The sequence below is a fragment of the Mobula birostris genome, chromosome 2, assembly GCF_030028105.1.
Source record: "Mobula birostris isolate sMobBir1 chromosome 2, sMobBir1.hap1, whole genome shotgun sequence".
NCBI lineage: Eukaryota > Metazoa > Chordata > Chondrichthyes > Myliobatiformes > Myliobatidae > Mobula > Mobula birostris.
Window position 1 is genome coordinate 73992175 of NC_092371.1, and position 14667 is coordinate 74006841.

At 44.1% G+C, this 14667-nt stretch overlaps 1 protein-coding gene across 3 annotated transcripts in view; it reads left to right on the plus strand.

Moving 5' to 3' along the window:
- Positions 1-14667, plus strand: part of plcg1 (phospholipase C, gamma 1) — a 190946-nt gene that overhangs the window by 84120 nt on the left and 92159 nt on the right. For all 3 annotated transcript variants that reach the window (XM_072242980.1, XM_072242971.1, XM_072242988.1), the window contains 2 exons: positions 1290-1383; positions 12676-12723. In XM_072242980.1, coding sequence (XP_072099081.1) covers positions 1290-1383; positions 12676-12723 — 142 coding nt within the window. The remainder of the gene's footprint in view (positions 1-1289; positions 1384-12675; positions 12724-14667) is intronic.

Consider the following 14667-nt stretch of genomic DNA (forward strand, 5'->3'; position numbering starts at 1 on the left):
TCCGCCCAGATCACCAGCAGATTTGCTCACCACGGCACCTGACTGGCAACTTAAAATCGATCTTGGCAAGAAATTAAAGTTCCCTGACTTTTATCACATTGTCATCCCTGAGGCCTGACATGGTCATTCTCTCAGAAACCTCGAAGCAGGTGGTCATGGTGGAACTGACAGTGCCTTGGGAAGACCAGATTGAGGGGGGTGCTTGACTGTAAGAAAGCTAAGTGCCAGGAGCTGGTAGAGCAGTGCCAGAGACGGGTGGAGGGCACGATGTGAGCCTGTAGACTTGGGGTTTAGAGGTTTGCTGGCTGCTAGCTGTGCAGAACCTACTTTCTGCTTGGCAAAGAAAAGAGCCATCGGAACCATCACAGAGGCTGCTGTGCAAGCCTCCAGGTGCCTTTGGATCAAGAGGCATGACCTGTGGACCAGTGCGGCTGGGATCAACTCTGATCAACCCTGCTGGGTCGCCTGGGCGAGGGTGTTTGATGCTGAATGACCTGAAACACCCGATGACCCCAGGCTACATCACTGATAATGTGACCCAGTGCGTCCCAGGATGTATCTCAGCATCAAGTAGCATCATTTTTGCCACGGGTATTGAGGTGCGGGGGAAATCTTTATTTTGTATACCATCCGTACAGATCATTTCAGTGCATCAGTACGTTGAGGTAGTACAGGGGAAAAACAATAACAATACAGATTAAAGTGTTACAGTTACAGAGTGCAGTGCAGGCAGACAATAAGGTGCAAGGTTGTGACGAAGTAGATTGTGACATGAGGACCATTCAGTGGTCTTACAATGGCAGGGTGGAGCTGTCCTTGTTTTCAGCTTTTCTATCTTCTGCCCAATGGAAGAGAGAAGAAGCCCCAAAGTCTGGGTTTGGTTGGGGCCTTTGATTACATCCTGTTTCCATTCTATGTCTGGTGGCTCCGTGATGGTCGAGAAGTGGGTTGGCAGAGAAAAGAGAATGAGGAGAGGGAATTGCCTCACCACTTGCAAACTCAGCAGCCTTTCAGTATTTTAATAGAAAATAAATGGCCCTTCTGAAGGCTGATTTAAAAAAAATCCTTTCACCACCTATAACTGGTTCCAGATTTTCTTTAATGTAATTGTGAATGACATTTATGCTCCATTAGAGGAGAAACAAGATGCTGTAAAGGAAAACTCTATTACAATATTAGATTCATGGGTGTTGGCTCGGTGCAGATATTGTGCCTATTTGCCACCAGCACCATGGTTAGTTTTTGGGGATTGTTTTGACCCCTTCTCGTCCTGTTCCCCTCTTTCACAGCTACTTCGGAAGAGGAGATGAACATGTGGATAACTGGTCTGAACTGGCTTTTGGCGGACACTGTGAAATCACCGACACCACTTCAGATAGAAAGGTAACAAAAGAAACCCTTAAGAACGACAACAGGGAGGTCACGTGTCTTGCGTTCTGAGTGGGTGTTAGTTTCCACATTATTAGTGAGTCTGCTCTGGGGGGACACTTCATGCAGTTGAATATTCATGAAGTTGGAGTATTTGTACTCAGTAACTTGATTATAGAATCTGATGGCAAAAAAGGAGACCATTCAACCTATCATCCCATGATAGCTCTTTGAATGAGCCATTCCAACACTCCCCATTCCTTCCCCCAAAATCTTCCTTTTCAAATTTTTCTGCGATTGCTACATTATTTTTCCCTTTGAGGAACTGAATGCCAAATATGATCCTCTAAGCAGAAAAATTGCACCATATCTCTGTTTTAAATGTGTTATCTCTTATTTTTAGACAATGATCCGTATGCACACCCATTTCTGTATTCTCACGCATCAGTAATTTCTCTCTTCACATTTGCTGTCTGACCTGCTGTGTGTTTCCACCATGCCTTAAGGTGGCCCACTCTCAGACAATCAATCACTGTTGAAATTGTACCCAGCCCTTTTTCCGTATTGCAGTCTGTCTCCAGCAACTTTCTTGTACTTTACGGCCTGATTAGATGGTTTATCCCCTGAAGAAGCTGAGCTCTGGTCCAGGGTCTCGGCCTGAAATGTCGACTCTTTATTCCTTTCCATAGGCGCTGCCTGACCTGATGAATTCCTCCAGGATTGTGGGGGTGGGGGGCACAGTAGCACAGAGGTTCGCGCAGTGCTACTACAGTGCAAGTGACCAGGGTTCAGTTCCCACTATTATCTGTAAGGAGTTTGTATGTTCTTCCTGTGACTGTGTGGGTTTCCTTTGGGTGCTCCAGTTTCCTCCCACAGTCCGAAGACGTACCGGTTGGTAGGTTAATTGGTCATTGTAAATTGTCCTGTGATTACACGAGGGTTAAATTGGGGGTTGCTGGGCAGCACAGCTCAAAGGGCCAGGAGGGCCTATTCCTTGCTGTATCTCAATGAATAATAAATAAATAAAATTGTGTTTGTTGCTCTGGCTTTCCAGCTTCTGCAGAATCTCTTGTGTTTATGACTTCCCCAAAGTTAGGTCTTTTTATGGGCTAGGCATTTAAACTGACGAACGTAGAATTTTCTTTCGTACGCAGGGAGGTGGATCGCTGCAACTCTCAGCAGGTGATGGAAGCTGGGTCTTTGGAGGTCTTTAGAGTGGAGCTGGAATAAAGTACAGTGTGCAAAAGCCTTAGCTTTATGTATTGCACTCTACTAAAAAAAAACAAATTTCATGACATATGTGAGTGACGATAAACCTGATTCTGATATGGGTCTCTATTGTGGACTGAGAGTGGGAAGGGGGCAGGGAGAGGGGAATCATGATTGAGGAAAGGGGAAGGGAGAAGGGAGGGAGCTAGTTTCACCAGTGAGACATTCTGTAATAATCAATAAACCAATTGTTTGGAATCAATTGACCTTGCCTGGTGTTTCAGGGCTGAGTGTGTCTGCATATGTACCACACCTCGCCCAGCCACACCTTTTCTGCCATCTGTCCCACACCCATCCTGTGACACTCCATCCTCACCATTCCCAACATCCTTTGCTCCCGCAAGATTTACAGACTCACTGTCCGCTCCACATTGACAAATACAGTGCTGTGCAAAAGTCTTAGGCACTCTGGCTATACATACGTGCCTAAGACTTTTGCACAGTACTCTCTCTGATAGATATTTAGCTGGAAAAATATCAAGGAATAGGGAGGTGTGGAGAAATGGCACAGAAGATGAGCTGAGGCCCATAATAACTGGAAATACAAGCAGAAGCTGGAAATCCAGGGTAACACGCACATAAAATGTTGGAGGAACTTTGTCAGGGCTTGGCCCAAAATATTGACTGTTTATTCCTTTCCAGAGATGCTGCCTAACCTGCTGAGTTCTACCAGCATTTTGTGTGCGTTAGCCTGGATTTATGTTCAGTGTGTTGCCCAAGTCTGCGTGCCTGTGATGCTGCTGCAAGTATGTTTTTTATTGGTTTTATACCTCACTGTACGTGAGGAAATAACAATACAATCAGCCTGAGTTGGCTATATTAAGTGGTGGGACAGGCTTGAACTCCTGCAGGCCCGGAGGCCTACTCCTGCGCCTATTTCCATGGCTGTGTTCTTTGCTGAATGGTGACAAACTGAGTGCAAACCAGTCATTGGTAATATCACAAACACTAGAAGATCTGCAAAGCAACACACACAAAATGGCCGCCTCTACTACCATGATGAGGTCACACTCATTTTGGAGGACAAGCACCTTATATTCCATTAGGGTAGCCTCCAACCTGATGGCATGAACATTGGTTTCTCGAATTTCCGGTAATGGCCTTCCCTCACTCACTTTATCTCCTTGCCTTCCCATTGCCTTCCTCTGAAGCTCCTCCCCCTTTTCTTTCTTTCATGGCCTTCTGCCCAGTCCTATCAGATTTTCCCCTTCTTCAGCCCTTTATCTCTTTCACTAATCAACTTTGCACACCTTTCCTTCAGCCCCTTCCCCCTCTCCTGGTTTCACCTATCACCTATCACCTTGTACTTCTTCCTACTCTCCCCCCAACTTCTTACATTGAATTCTCTTTCTTTCCAGTCCTGATGAGAGGCTTCAGCCCGAAACGTCAACTGTTTACTCTTTTTCATAGATGCTGCCTGGCCTGCTGAGTTCCGCCAACATTTTATGTGTGTTGTTATTAATTGGTAAACACAGCCTCTCGTGTCTCTACATATCTAGTTAGGCATGCTAAAATAAAACCTGTTTTTCAGTCTGACCTACCCTACAAAAGAATTCTGCACCACTCCCCTTCCAAATTGCAAACAGTTCTGTAGCGGCAAAACTAATCCAAAATCAAAACAAAACAATTGCTCCTAGCCTGTGACCTTCATGATATTGTTATACTTGTATGACTTGCCCTCAGTTCTGATGAAGTTATTGTTCCAAAGAGTCGTATCCTTTATTTCGATCCTTTATTAGCAATTAGCAAACATACAGTGTTGAAGTGATGGTCTGGAAGCATACCCAAGTGTAAGCTGAACGTTATTCAGTGATATTAAGTGGTCAGCAAAGCTACGACCTCCGCCAGTCTCGAGCTACAAACTGCTCCCAAATACAAGGATACGGAACTTATTCCCTTCGCTTTTACCACGACCTCATTCAAGTGACTAGTTGCCATAATAAATGCATAACACAGAATTCAAATCAAATAGAGAACAGATGCTTATCTCCTACAAATTGCTTGGTGGCTGGTATTGGTTTATTATTATCACATGTACCATGATAGAGTGAAAACTTGTTTACCCTCAGAAAGCTATTTGAGTTGGAAGAGATCATCGAAATGAAAAGAACCACAGATGCTGACAACCTGAGGTAAAAATGGAGTAAATGCAGGAAAAATCCACTGGTCGGGAATTTTCCTGGGAAATCCACCTGGGAAAGTGAAACAGCGTTGATGTTTCATTTCTGAGAAAGGGCCTTTGATCTGAAATGTTGGCTTTTCCACAGGTGTTGCCTAATCTGCTGATTATCTTGGATTTGAATAGCTAAGCGCTCAGAATGAGGATTAGTGTATGAAAATCAGAATCAGGTTTCATATTACTCACATACATCAGGAATTTGTTGCTTTGCGGCAGCTGTATAGGTGCAATACATAAAAGAACTATAAGTTACAATAATAAATACAGAAAATTAAATAAGGCGTGCAAAAAGAGGGAATGCCCTGGGTGAAGGGGGTCCTTAATGACAAATGCCACCTTTTTGAGGCATCGCCTTTTCAAGATGTCCTTGGTGCTGGGGAAGCTAGTGCCCATGATGGAGCTGGCTGAGTTTACAACCCTTTGCAGCCTTTCCTTAGCCTGTGCGGTGACCCCTCCATACCAGACAGTGATGCCGCCAGCTAGCATGCTCTTCAACAGCCCTGCTGGACTCTCTTAGCCTGACAGCCCAACAGTGCTACCGGACTCTCTCAGCCCGACCGCCTGACCCGACTTCCTCAGCCCGACAGCCTGACCTGCCTTCCTTGGCCCAATGGCCCGACTGGACTTTCTCAGCCCAGCACCCTGACTGGATTCTTTCAACCTGATGGCCCGACTCACCTTCTGCAGCCCAACGGATCTATCTCTCTTATTTTAATATAAAACAGTTCAGGCTCTTCAGCCCATGATGATGTTGCTGACCCTTTAACCAACTCCAAGATCAATCTTCCCTCCCACATAGCCCACCATTTTTCTATCATCCACGTGCCCACCTAAGAATCTCTTAAATACCCCGAACATATCTGCCTTTACCACCACCCCTGGCAGAGCATTCCACACACCCACTACTCTGTCTGTAAAATAACTTGCCTCTGACATCACCCTTAAACTTTCCTCCCTACACCTTAAAATTATGCCCCCTTGTATTAGCAATACGTGTACTTGGAAGGAAGTCTCCAGCTGCCCACTTGATCTATGCCTATTATCAAATTTTCCATTTGTTTTTCTACTGGACATTTTAAAGTTCTTTTTTCTTCGTTCTTAACAATTTCAAGAACCATGGGCTGTGCCTTACCTCTAAATTTCTGATGAATGATTAATTTGCATTTTTAATGTTAAACTCTGTCACCTTTGCAGCATCCTTTATTGGGCAGCTCCAGCAATCACTGTGTACAGTCCACAGCTGGTTGACAGTGCAGACTGCAACTTGTTCACGTGATATAGCAGGTTCCTCCAAAATTCATAAAACAGCATGCCTATACAGAGCACTGGCTGGAAGAAATGAGCTGTCACTCAAAGAAATATTTACCTGGTTGTTAGGAGTGGGGGGGGGAATCAGAATTCCTTGTGATTTTTCTTGAGGCTCTCTTTGTGGAAAACATTACTCACTTCTCAGCCACGTCCCCCCAAGGGTACCGACTGGCTCCGAGTGTAATGTTGTGAGTGCATTGGCTGTCAAGCAGAACGTTGCCCGAGTGGCTGTTAGTGACAGGAAGTTGCCCAGCTTCACAGAGAGCTGCCGCTGTCTTTGTGCCAATAATCAAACTGGACCCAGAGGCGGAGCAAAATGCTCCTTTTGTCGGAGAGCCACAAAATACTCAGTGGGTCGGGCAGCATTAGTAGAGAGGGAAATGGGATTAATGTTTTTGAGGTTCACAGTTAATTTCATTATCGAAGTATGTGTATGTCCCCAAATATGACTGAGATTCATTTTCTTGCAGTCATTCACAGTAGAACAAAGAAATACAATAGCATCAATGAAAAACTACACAACTCTGACAAGCTGTTCAAAAAAAAAGAAACAAGTAGTAATAAATAAATAATTAAATAAAAACTGAGAACATTCTTATAAAAAATGTAATTCAAGACAGAAAAAACAGATGTTGGAAATCTGATATAAAATCAGAAAATGCTGCAAACACTCAGCTGGTCAGGCAGCATCCATGGAAATAGAAACAGAGTTAATGTATCCGGTCAAAGGATCAAAATCAGGTTTATTATCACCGGCATGTGTTGTGAAATTTGTTAACTTAGCAGCAGCAGTTCAACGCAACGCATGATAATATAGAAAGAAAATAATAAATATGTAAATCAATTACAGTAAGCACATTGTATATGTATATTAAATAGATTAAAATAGTTCAAAAACATAAATAATATCTATTAAAAAAAGAAAAAAATGGTGCGGTAGTGTTTATGGGTTCAGTGCCTATTTAGGAATCGGACGGCAGAGAGGAAGAAGCTGTTCCTGAATCGCTGAGTGTGTGCCTTCAGGCTTCTGTACCTCCTACCTGATGGTAGCAATGAGAAGAGGGCATGGCCTGGGTGATGGGGTCCTTATTAATGGACATCGCCTTTCTGAGGCATCACTCCTTGAAGATGTATTGGTTACTACAGAGGCTAGTACCATGATGGAGCTGACTAATTTTACAACTTTCTGTAGCTTCTTTCAGTCCTGTGCAGTAGCCCCCCACCAATACCAGACAGTGATGCAGCCTGTCAGAATGCTCTGCATGATACAGCTATAGAAGTTTCCAAGAGTTTTAGTTGACACACCAAATCTCTTCAAACTCCGAATGAAATATAGACGCTGTCTTGCCTTCTTTATAGCTGCATCAATATGTTGGGACCAGGTTAGATCCTCAGAGAGCTTGACACTCAGGAACTTGAAACTTCTCACTCTCTCCACTTCTGATCCCTCTACGAGGATTGGTTTGTGTTCCCTCATTTTACCCTTCTTGACGTTCACAATCAGCTCTTTCGTCTTACTGACATTGAGTGCAAGGTTGTTGCAGTGACATCACTCAGCTAGATGGTATATCTTGCTCCTGTACGCCCTCTCATCTCCATTTGAGATTCTACCAACAATAGCTGTACCATCAGCAAATTTATAGATGGTACTTGAGTTATGCCTAGCCACACAGTCATGGGTATAAAGAGAGTAGAGCAGTGGGCTACGCATGCATCCCTGAGGTGCGCCAGTGTTGATTGTCAGCAAGGAGGAGATATTATCACCATCCACACAGATTGTGGTCTTCCAGTTAGGAAGCTGAGGATCCAATTGCAGAAGGAGGTATAGAAGACCAGGTTCTGTAACTTCTCAATCAGGATTGTGGGAATGATGGTATTAAATACTGAGCTACAGTTAATGAACAGCGTCCTGACATGGGTGATTGTATTGTCCAGGTGATCTAAGGCTATGTGAAGAGCTATTGAAATTGCATCTGCTATGGTCTATTGTGGCAATAGGCAAATTGCAGTGGGTCCAGGTCCTTGCTGCGGGAGGAGTTAATTCTAGCCATGATCAACCTTTCAAAGCATTTCATCACCGTAGATGTGAGAGCTACTGGGTGATAGTCATTAAGGCAGCTCACACTACTCTTTTTAGGCACTGTTGCCTTTTTGAAGCAGGTGGGAACTTTTGATCATAGCAGTGAGGGGTTGAAAATGTCCTTGAATACTCCTGCCAGTTGGTTGGTACAAGTTTTCAGAGCCTTACCAGGTACTCCATCAGGGCCTGCCTCCTTGTGAGGGTTCACCCTCTTTAAAGACAGAGATCACAGGGTCACCAGGTTCAGCAGGGATCTTCATAGCTGTAGTTATATTCTCCCTTTCAAAGCGAGCATAGAAGGCATTGAGTTCTCTGGTAGTGAAGCATCGCTGCCATTCATGCTATTCGGTTTCGCTTTGTAGGAAGTAATGTCTTGCAAACCCTGCCAGAGTTGCCATGCATCTGATGTCTCCTCCAACCTCGTTTGAAATTGTCTCTTCGCCCTTGAAATAGTCATACCTGCAGAGGTTTTCTTGTACAGACCTGGGTCACCAGACTTAAATGCCACAGATCTAGCCCTTGCAGAGGACATACTTTCTGGTTCATCCTTAGCTTTTGGTTTGGGAATGTACAGTAAGTTTTCATAGGCACACACTCATCCACACAGGTTTTAATGAAGTTGGTTATAACTGCTAGAGAGTGGTGAATCCATGGAATTCATTGCCACAAGTGGCTGTGGAGGGCAAGTCTTTATGTATATTTAAGACAGAGATTGATAGATTCTTGTTTAATCAGGGCATGAAGGGATACAGGCAGGAAATTGGAGCTGAGACAGAAATATATCAGCCATGATGAAATGGCGGAGCAGACGCGATAGGTCATATGGCCTAATTCTCCTCCTATGTCTTATGGTCTAATATTGGGCATATATCAGTAAAGAATTCTTGATCTGATTTGTTTAATATAGTCATATTGTTTTTATTAATGAAACTTATTTATTAATAACAAATGAACATTAAAAATAACTAGATACTGTACATGTGAAAGAAAATGAAAAATGCTGGAAATATTCAGCAGGTCAGGCAGCATCTGCAGAAAGAGAAACAGAGTTAACGCTTCAGTTTGAAGACCCTTCTTTGGAACGGAGAGAGAGTGAGGAGAGATCAATTTGAGAAAGAGACTGTCTCAGAAAAGAAACACAAGAGTTTCTGCAGATGCTGGAAATCCTGATTAGCACACACAAAGTGTTGGAGGGACTCAGCAAAGTGAGGCAGCATCCATGGAGAGGAATAAAGAGTTGTCGTTTTGGGCCGAGACCCTTCATCAGATCTGGATGAGGCAAGAGTTGCCGTGAGGATGAGTTGTGGAGGAAATCATCCAGGGGTTGCACCAGAGCAGCTGATTGGTTAAATGTTGGAAACACTCAGCAAATCAGAATCAGGTTTAATATCACCGGCATATATTGAGAGCTTTGTTGTTTTGTGGCAGTAGTACATTGCAATATGTAGTAATTTTTTAAAACCTAATTACAGTAAGAAATATATTTTTAAAATTAAATTTAAAAAGTACTATAAAAAGAGAGCAAAAAGGAATATTGAGGTATTGTACATAGGTTCAGTGTCCATTCAGAAATCGGATGATGGAGGGGAAGTAGCTGTTCCTAAAGTATTGAATGTGTGTCTTCTGGCTGCTGTGCCACCATCTTGATGGGAGCAATAAGAAGAGGGGATATCCTGGGTGAAGAGGGTCCTTAACAATGGATGGTGCCTTTTTCAGGCTGCATTTCCCATATGAAAAGAAGCCCAAATGGTGAACATCTGGGCTGGGAGACCAAACACAAACTGGGTGGTTGTTTAGTAGCACACCTGCATTTGTCTGTTGGTGTGACCCTGGGCTTCCTGTCACCTGCAATTCAAGTCCCCATCTCTCTCTCTCTCTCACACACACACACACACACATTGTAGCCTATCTGTCTGTGGCTGTCAGCACTGTTACAGCAGTTAGTGAAGGCATAGAGAGAGAGAGAGACAGACAGACAGACAGAGAGAGAGGCAGAGGGACAAAGAGAGAGAGAGAGACAGACAGAGAGAGGGATAGAGACAGAGGAACAAAGAGACAGAGAGAGACAGACAGATAGTCAAGGACAGAGAGAGAGGGACAGAGAGAAAGACAAAGAGAAAGACTGAAGGAAAGACTAGAGAGAGAGAGAGGAACGGAGATGAAAACAGAGAGTGATAGAGAAAGAAAGATAGGCCACGAAAAAGATAGACAGAGACAAAGAGAGAGTCAGTGTGTGTGAGAGAGAGAAACAGAGAGAAATTGGGAACATAAGCAAATCAACAAAAGAGTTGTTAAATTAGGGCATTTGAAGGGAGAGTACAAAAAAAGGTGATGTGTCAAGAAGATAGCTTGCAACATGAAGGGCATTCACCATGCCCTCTTCTCATTGCTACCATCAGTATACTCATAATTCTTCCATCTCCTGATGGGTGAGAAACTTCAGGTTGAAGTTTATCATTGGAATAGGCAAACAGGGTATTAAGTGCCATGAAAATGTGAGGGTTTTTTTTGCAGAACATTACAAGATGGGATCAAATGTGAGATAACATCAGCTTAAATTACATAAATTAGCTAGTAATGAGATCCAGGACATTATAAAACTGGGGAAAGGTCAGGAGAGATTAGATTAGATACAACTTTATTGTCATAGTGCCGAGTACAGATACAAAGCCAATGAAATACAGTTAGCATCTAACCAGAAATGCAAAGAATAGTGTTATTTACAAAATGCAGCACACAAATGTAAAAGTACTGGGACGGTACAATATGGGTGCAATACTGCTTAGCGCTGTGATGAGAGGTTCAGCAGGGTCACAGCCTCAGGGAAGAAGCTCTTCCTGTGCCTGCTGGTGCGGGAAAGGAGGCTCCGGTAGTGCCTACCGGATGGGAGGAGAGTAAAATGTCCATGGTTAGGGTGAGATGTATCCTTGATAATGCTTTTCGCCCTGCCCAGGCAGCGCTTATGGTAGATGTTCTCAATGGTGGGCAATTGGGTGCCGATAATCCGCTGGGCAGTTTTCACCACACGCTGGAGTGCTTTGCGGTCCGATATGGGACAATTGCCATACCACACTGAGATGCAGTTGGTGAGTATGCTCTCAATGGTACAGCAGTAAAAGTCCGTCAGTATCCTGGGACAGAGGTGAGCTTTCTTCATGCTCCACAGGAAATAAAGGCACTGTTGTGCCTTTTTGATCAGGATGGAGGAGTTCAGGGACCAGGTGAGATCCTCGGAAATGTGGACACCAAGGAATTTGAAGCTTGATACACACTCCACAACAGCTCCGTTGATGTAGATGGGGATGTGAGTGTGGCTTCTAGCATGCCTGAAGTCCACAATGATCTCCTTGGTCTTCTGGGTGTTAAGGGCCAGGTTGTTGTCGGCACACCACGTGGCCAGGTGCTGGACCTCGTCCCTGTAGGCTGTCTCGTCATCCCCTCTGATCAGGCCAACCACTGTGGTGTCGTCTACGAACTTGATTATGGAGCTAGAACCATGTACAGGGTGAATGGGATTAACGTAAATGGGAATCTTAGTTGGTATGGATAAGCTGAGCTGAAGGGCCGGTTTTTGTGCTTTTGCAAAATAGTCATCCAATTTATGTTTGGTTTTAACAACCCAGTGCACTGTAATTGGTGGTGGTCTCCTCTGCATAGGAAAGATGCTGTCTAATATAATGTTGCCTGGTTTTAGCATCTTGTTTAATTTTATTAATCAAATTTGCAAATTCCATTCTACTGCTTTGAGAAGGGCAACCCAGAGTCTACAGATTTCAGTGGAGTTTTATTTCTGTAATGCACCACAATTCCCAAGTGCAGACATGGTGCTTAGCATTCTGGCTGGTTGCATCACTGTCTGGTGCACAGGATCAGAAAAGGCTGCAGAGGGCCGTAAACTCAGGCTGCTCCATCATGGGCACTAGCCTGCCTGGCTGGCATCGAGGCGATGCCACAAAAATCTGGGATCAGTGTAAACTCGGCCAGCTCCATCATGGGCATTAGCCTCCCCAGCATCGAGAACATCTTCAAACGGCGATGCCTGAGAAAGGTGGCATCCATCATTAAGGACCCTCATCACTCAGGTTATGCCCTTTTCTCATTACTACCATCAGACAGAAGATACAGGAGCCTGAAGACATACACTCAACATTTTAGGAACAGCTCCACCACCAAATTTCTGAATGAACAATGAACCATGAACACTACCTCACTACTTTTTGGTCTTCTTTTCACTACTTAATTACTTTTTAATATGTATTTCTTACTCTAATTTTGTAGTTTTATTTCATGTTTTTTTTGCATATTGCACTGTACCGCTGCCACAAAACGACATCTGTCAGTGATAATAAGCCTGATTCTAGTTTACAGAAGTGTGGGTTATCAATCCTCTCAGCAAGCTGTTCAAGTTTGGTTTGAGGTTTCTCTCCTAGCTGCTGAAACTGTGGCTGAATACTGTCCGTTTTCGTTACAGGTGGCTGAGGAAGCAGTTCTACAACATGGATCGCAACAGAGAAGATCGGTAATGGCAACCAGGGGTCTTTTGAGGGCAGGGTAATCGTGAGAGTTGGGTTATGTCATGTGGGGGGAGAGCATTTTATTTTACCATTTATTGATTTCCCTCTCTCTTTGATGATCCCTCCACCAGATGAACAAGTCCTAGACCAGGTTGAGTACATATGGATACATATATTAATAGTGTACCAAGGTGAGAGGCGCCAAATAGTGGTGGGTTTGAAAAACCTCGCACACCTCAGCCAGTGCTCTGCTCATAGTGGAATAACCTGACGTACAAACTGAGCTGCACATTAGAAAAGATATACATAACTCTCGTTACCGTAGCAACACACACAAAATGCTGGAGGAATTCAGCAAGTCAGGCAGCATCTATGTAGGAGAGTAAACAGTTGACGTTTCAGACCAGGACAGTGTGCTTGTGTGATTCATTGACTTAACGGCCCTGTCCATACGTGAGATTGCAGGTATTACTGAGCAAGCTCTGCCAATAGGATCAGTTGGGCAACTTAGGTGGCATGATTGAGATGAGCTGAAGGGCCCTGCTTCATGCGGTGTAGCCCTTTGAGACTTTATTAACATGTTTAGAATTCAGCACCGCCATCTAGAGGAGTTAGCCCATCACAGCAAGCTTCACAGTGGTGAGAAGGCAAGGGACTGGGCCAGTCTTGGATACATTGCACAAGTGATCCAAGTTGATGTCAACTATGAACATTTTCACCTCTAAATTTGAAGGTTTTGGGTTCAGATCTCACGCCTGAGAGTTGAGCGTTATGTCTGGGTCAAGACTTCAGTGGATGGCCTGGGTGAGGTGGGTGTTCGGGACCTCATGTTGTATGTGCCAACTACCATATTGTATCCAATGGCATGGCAACTGCTCTGCCAAAGATGACAAGAAATTGCAGAGATTTGGGAATGCAGTTTGGTCCATCACAGGGACGAGCTTCCATAAGACCAGAAGAAATAGGAGCAGAATTAGGCCACTCGGCCCATCGAATCTACTCCGCCATTTCATCATGGCTGATCCATTTTCCCTCTCAACCTCATTCTCCTGCCTTCACCCTGTAAACTTCCAGGCCCTAACCAATCAAGAACCTATCAACCTCTTGCCTTAAATACACCCAATAACTTGGCCTCCACAGCTGCCTGTGGAAACAAATTCAACAGATTCACCACCCTCTGGCTCAAGAAATTCCTTCTTATCTCTGTTCTATTCTGATGTCCTTTTATTCTAAGGCTGTGTCCTCTGATGCCAGACTCCCTCACTATAGGAAACATCTTCTCCATATCCACTCTGTTTAAGCCTTTCAACAGTCGATAGGTTTCAGTGAGATTCCCCCTCATTCTTCTAAATTCCAGCAAGTACTGCTCCAGAGCCATCAAACATGCCTATGGCAAACCCTTTCATTCCAGAATCATTCTCACGAAACACTCTCTTAAGTCAGCAAATACTATCTTAAGTAAGGGGTCAATACTGCTCACAATCACCAGTGTCTTATAAAGCCTCAGCATTACATCTTGGGTCTTATATTTCGTCCTCTCGAAATGAATGCTGACATTACATTTGCCTTCTTCACCACCGGCTCAGCCTGCGACCTGTTTCCCACCCACTCACTGGGTCAAGCTTCGCACTGCCTCAGGGAAAGCAGCTAATATCAGCAATGAGCCCTCCCACCCAATTCGTTCTCCCTTCTCCGCTCTCCTGTTGGGCAGAAGATGCAAAGTCTGCCAGCACAGCCTATCAGAGAGTTTCTATCCCACTGCTACTAGACTCTTCAAAGAGCCTATCATAAACTAAACATTTAATCTCCCAATCTACCACATGGTGGCCACATTGATTTGCCTGTTTGCACTGTACCTTCCCTGTGACTACAACTCTATATTCTGCATGCTGGTTTCCTTCCCACTAGCTGGATGTAATTACATGTAATCAAGGGAGGCAGAGGAGCGC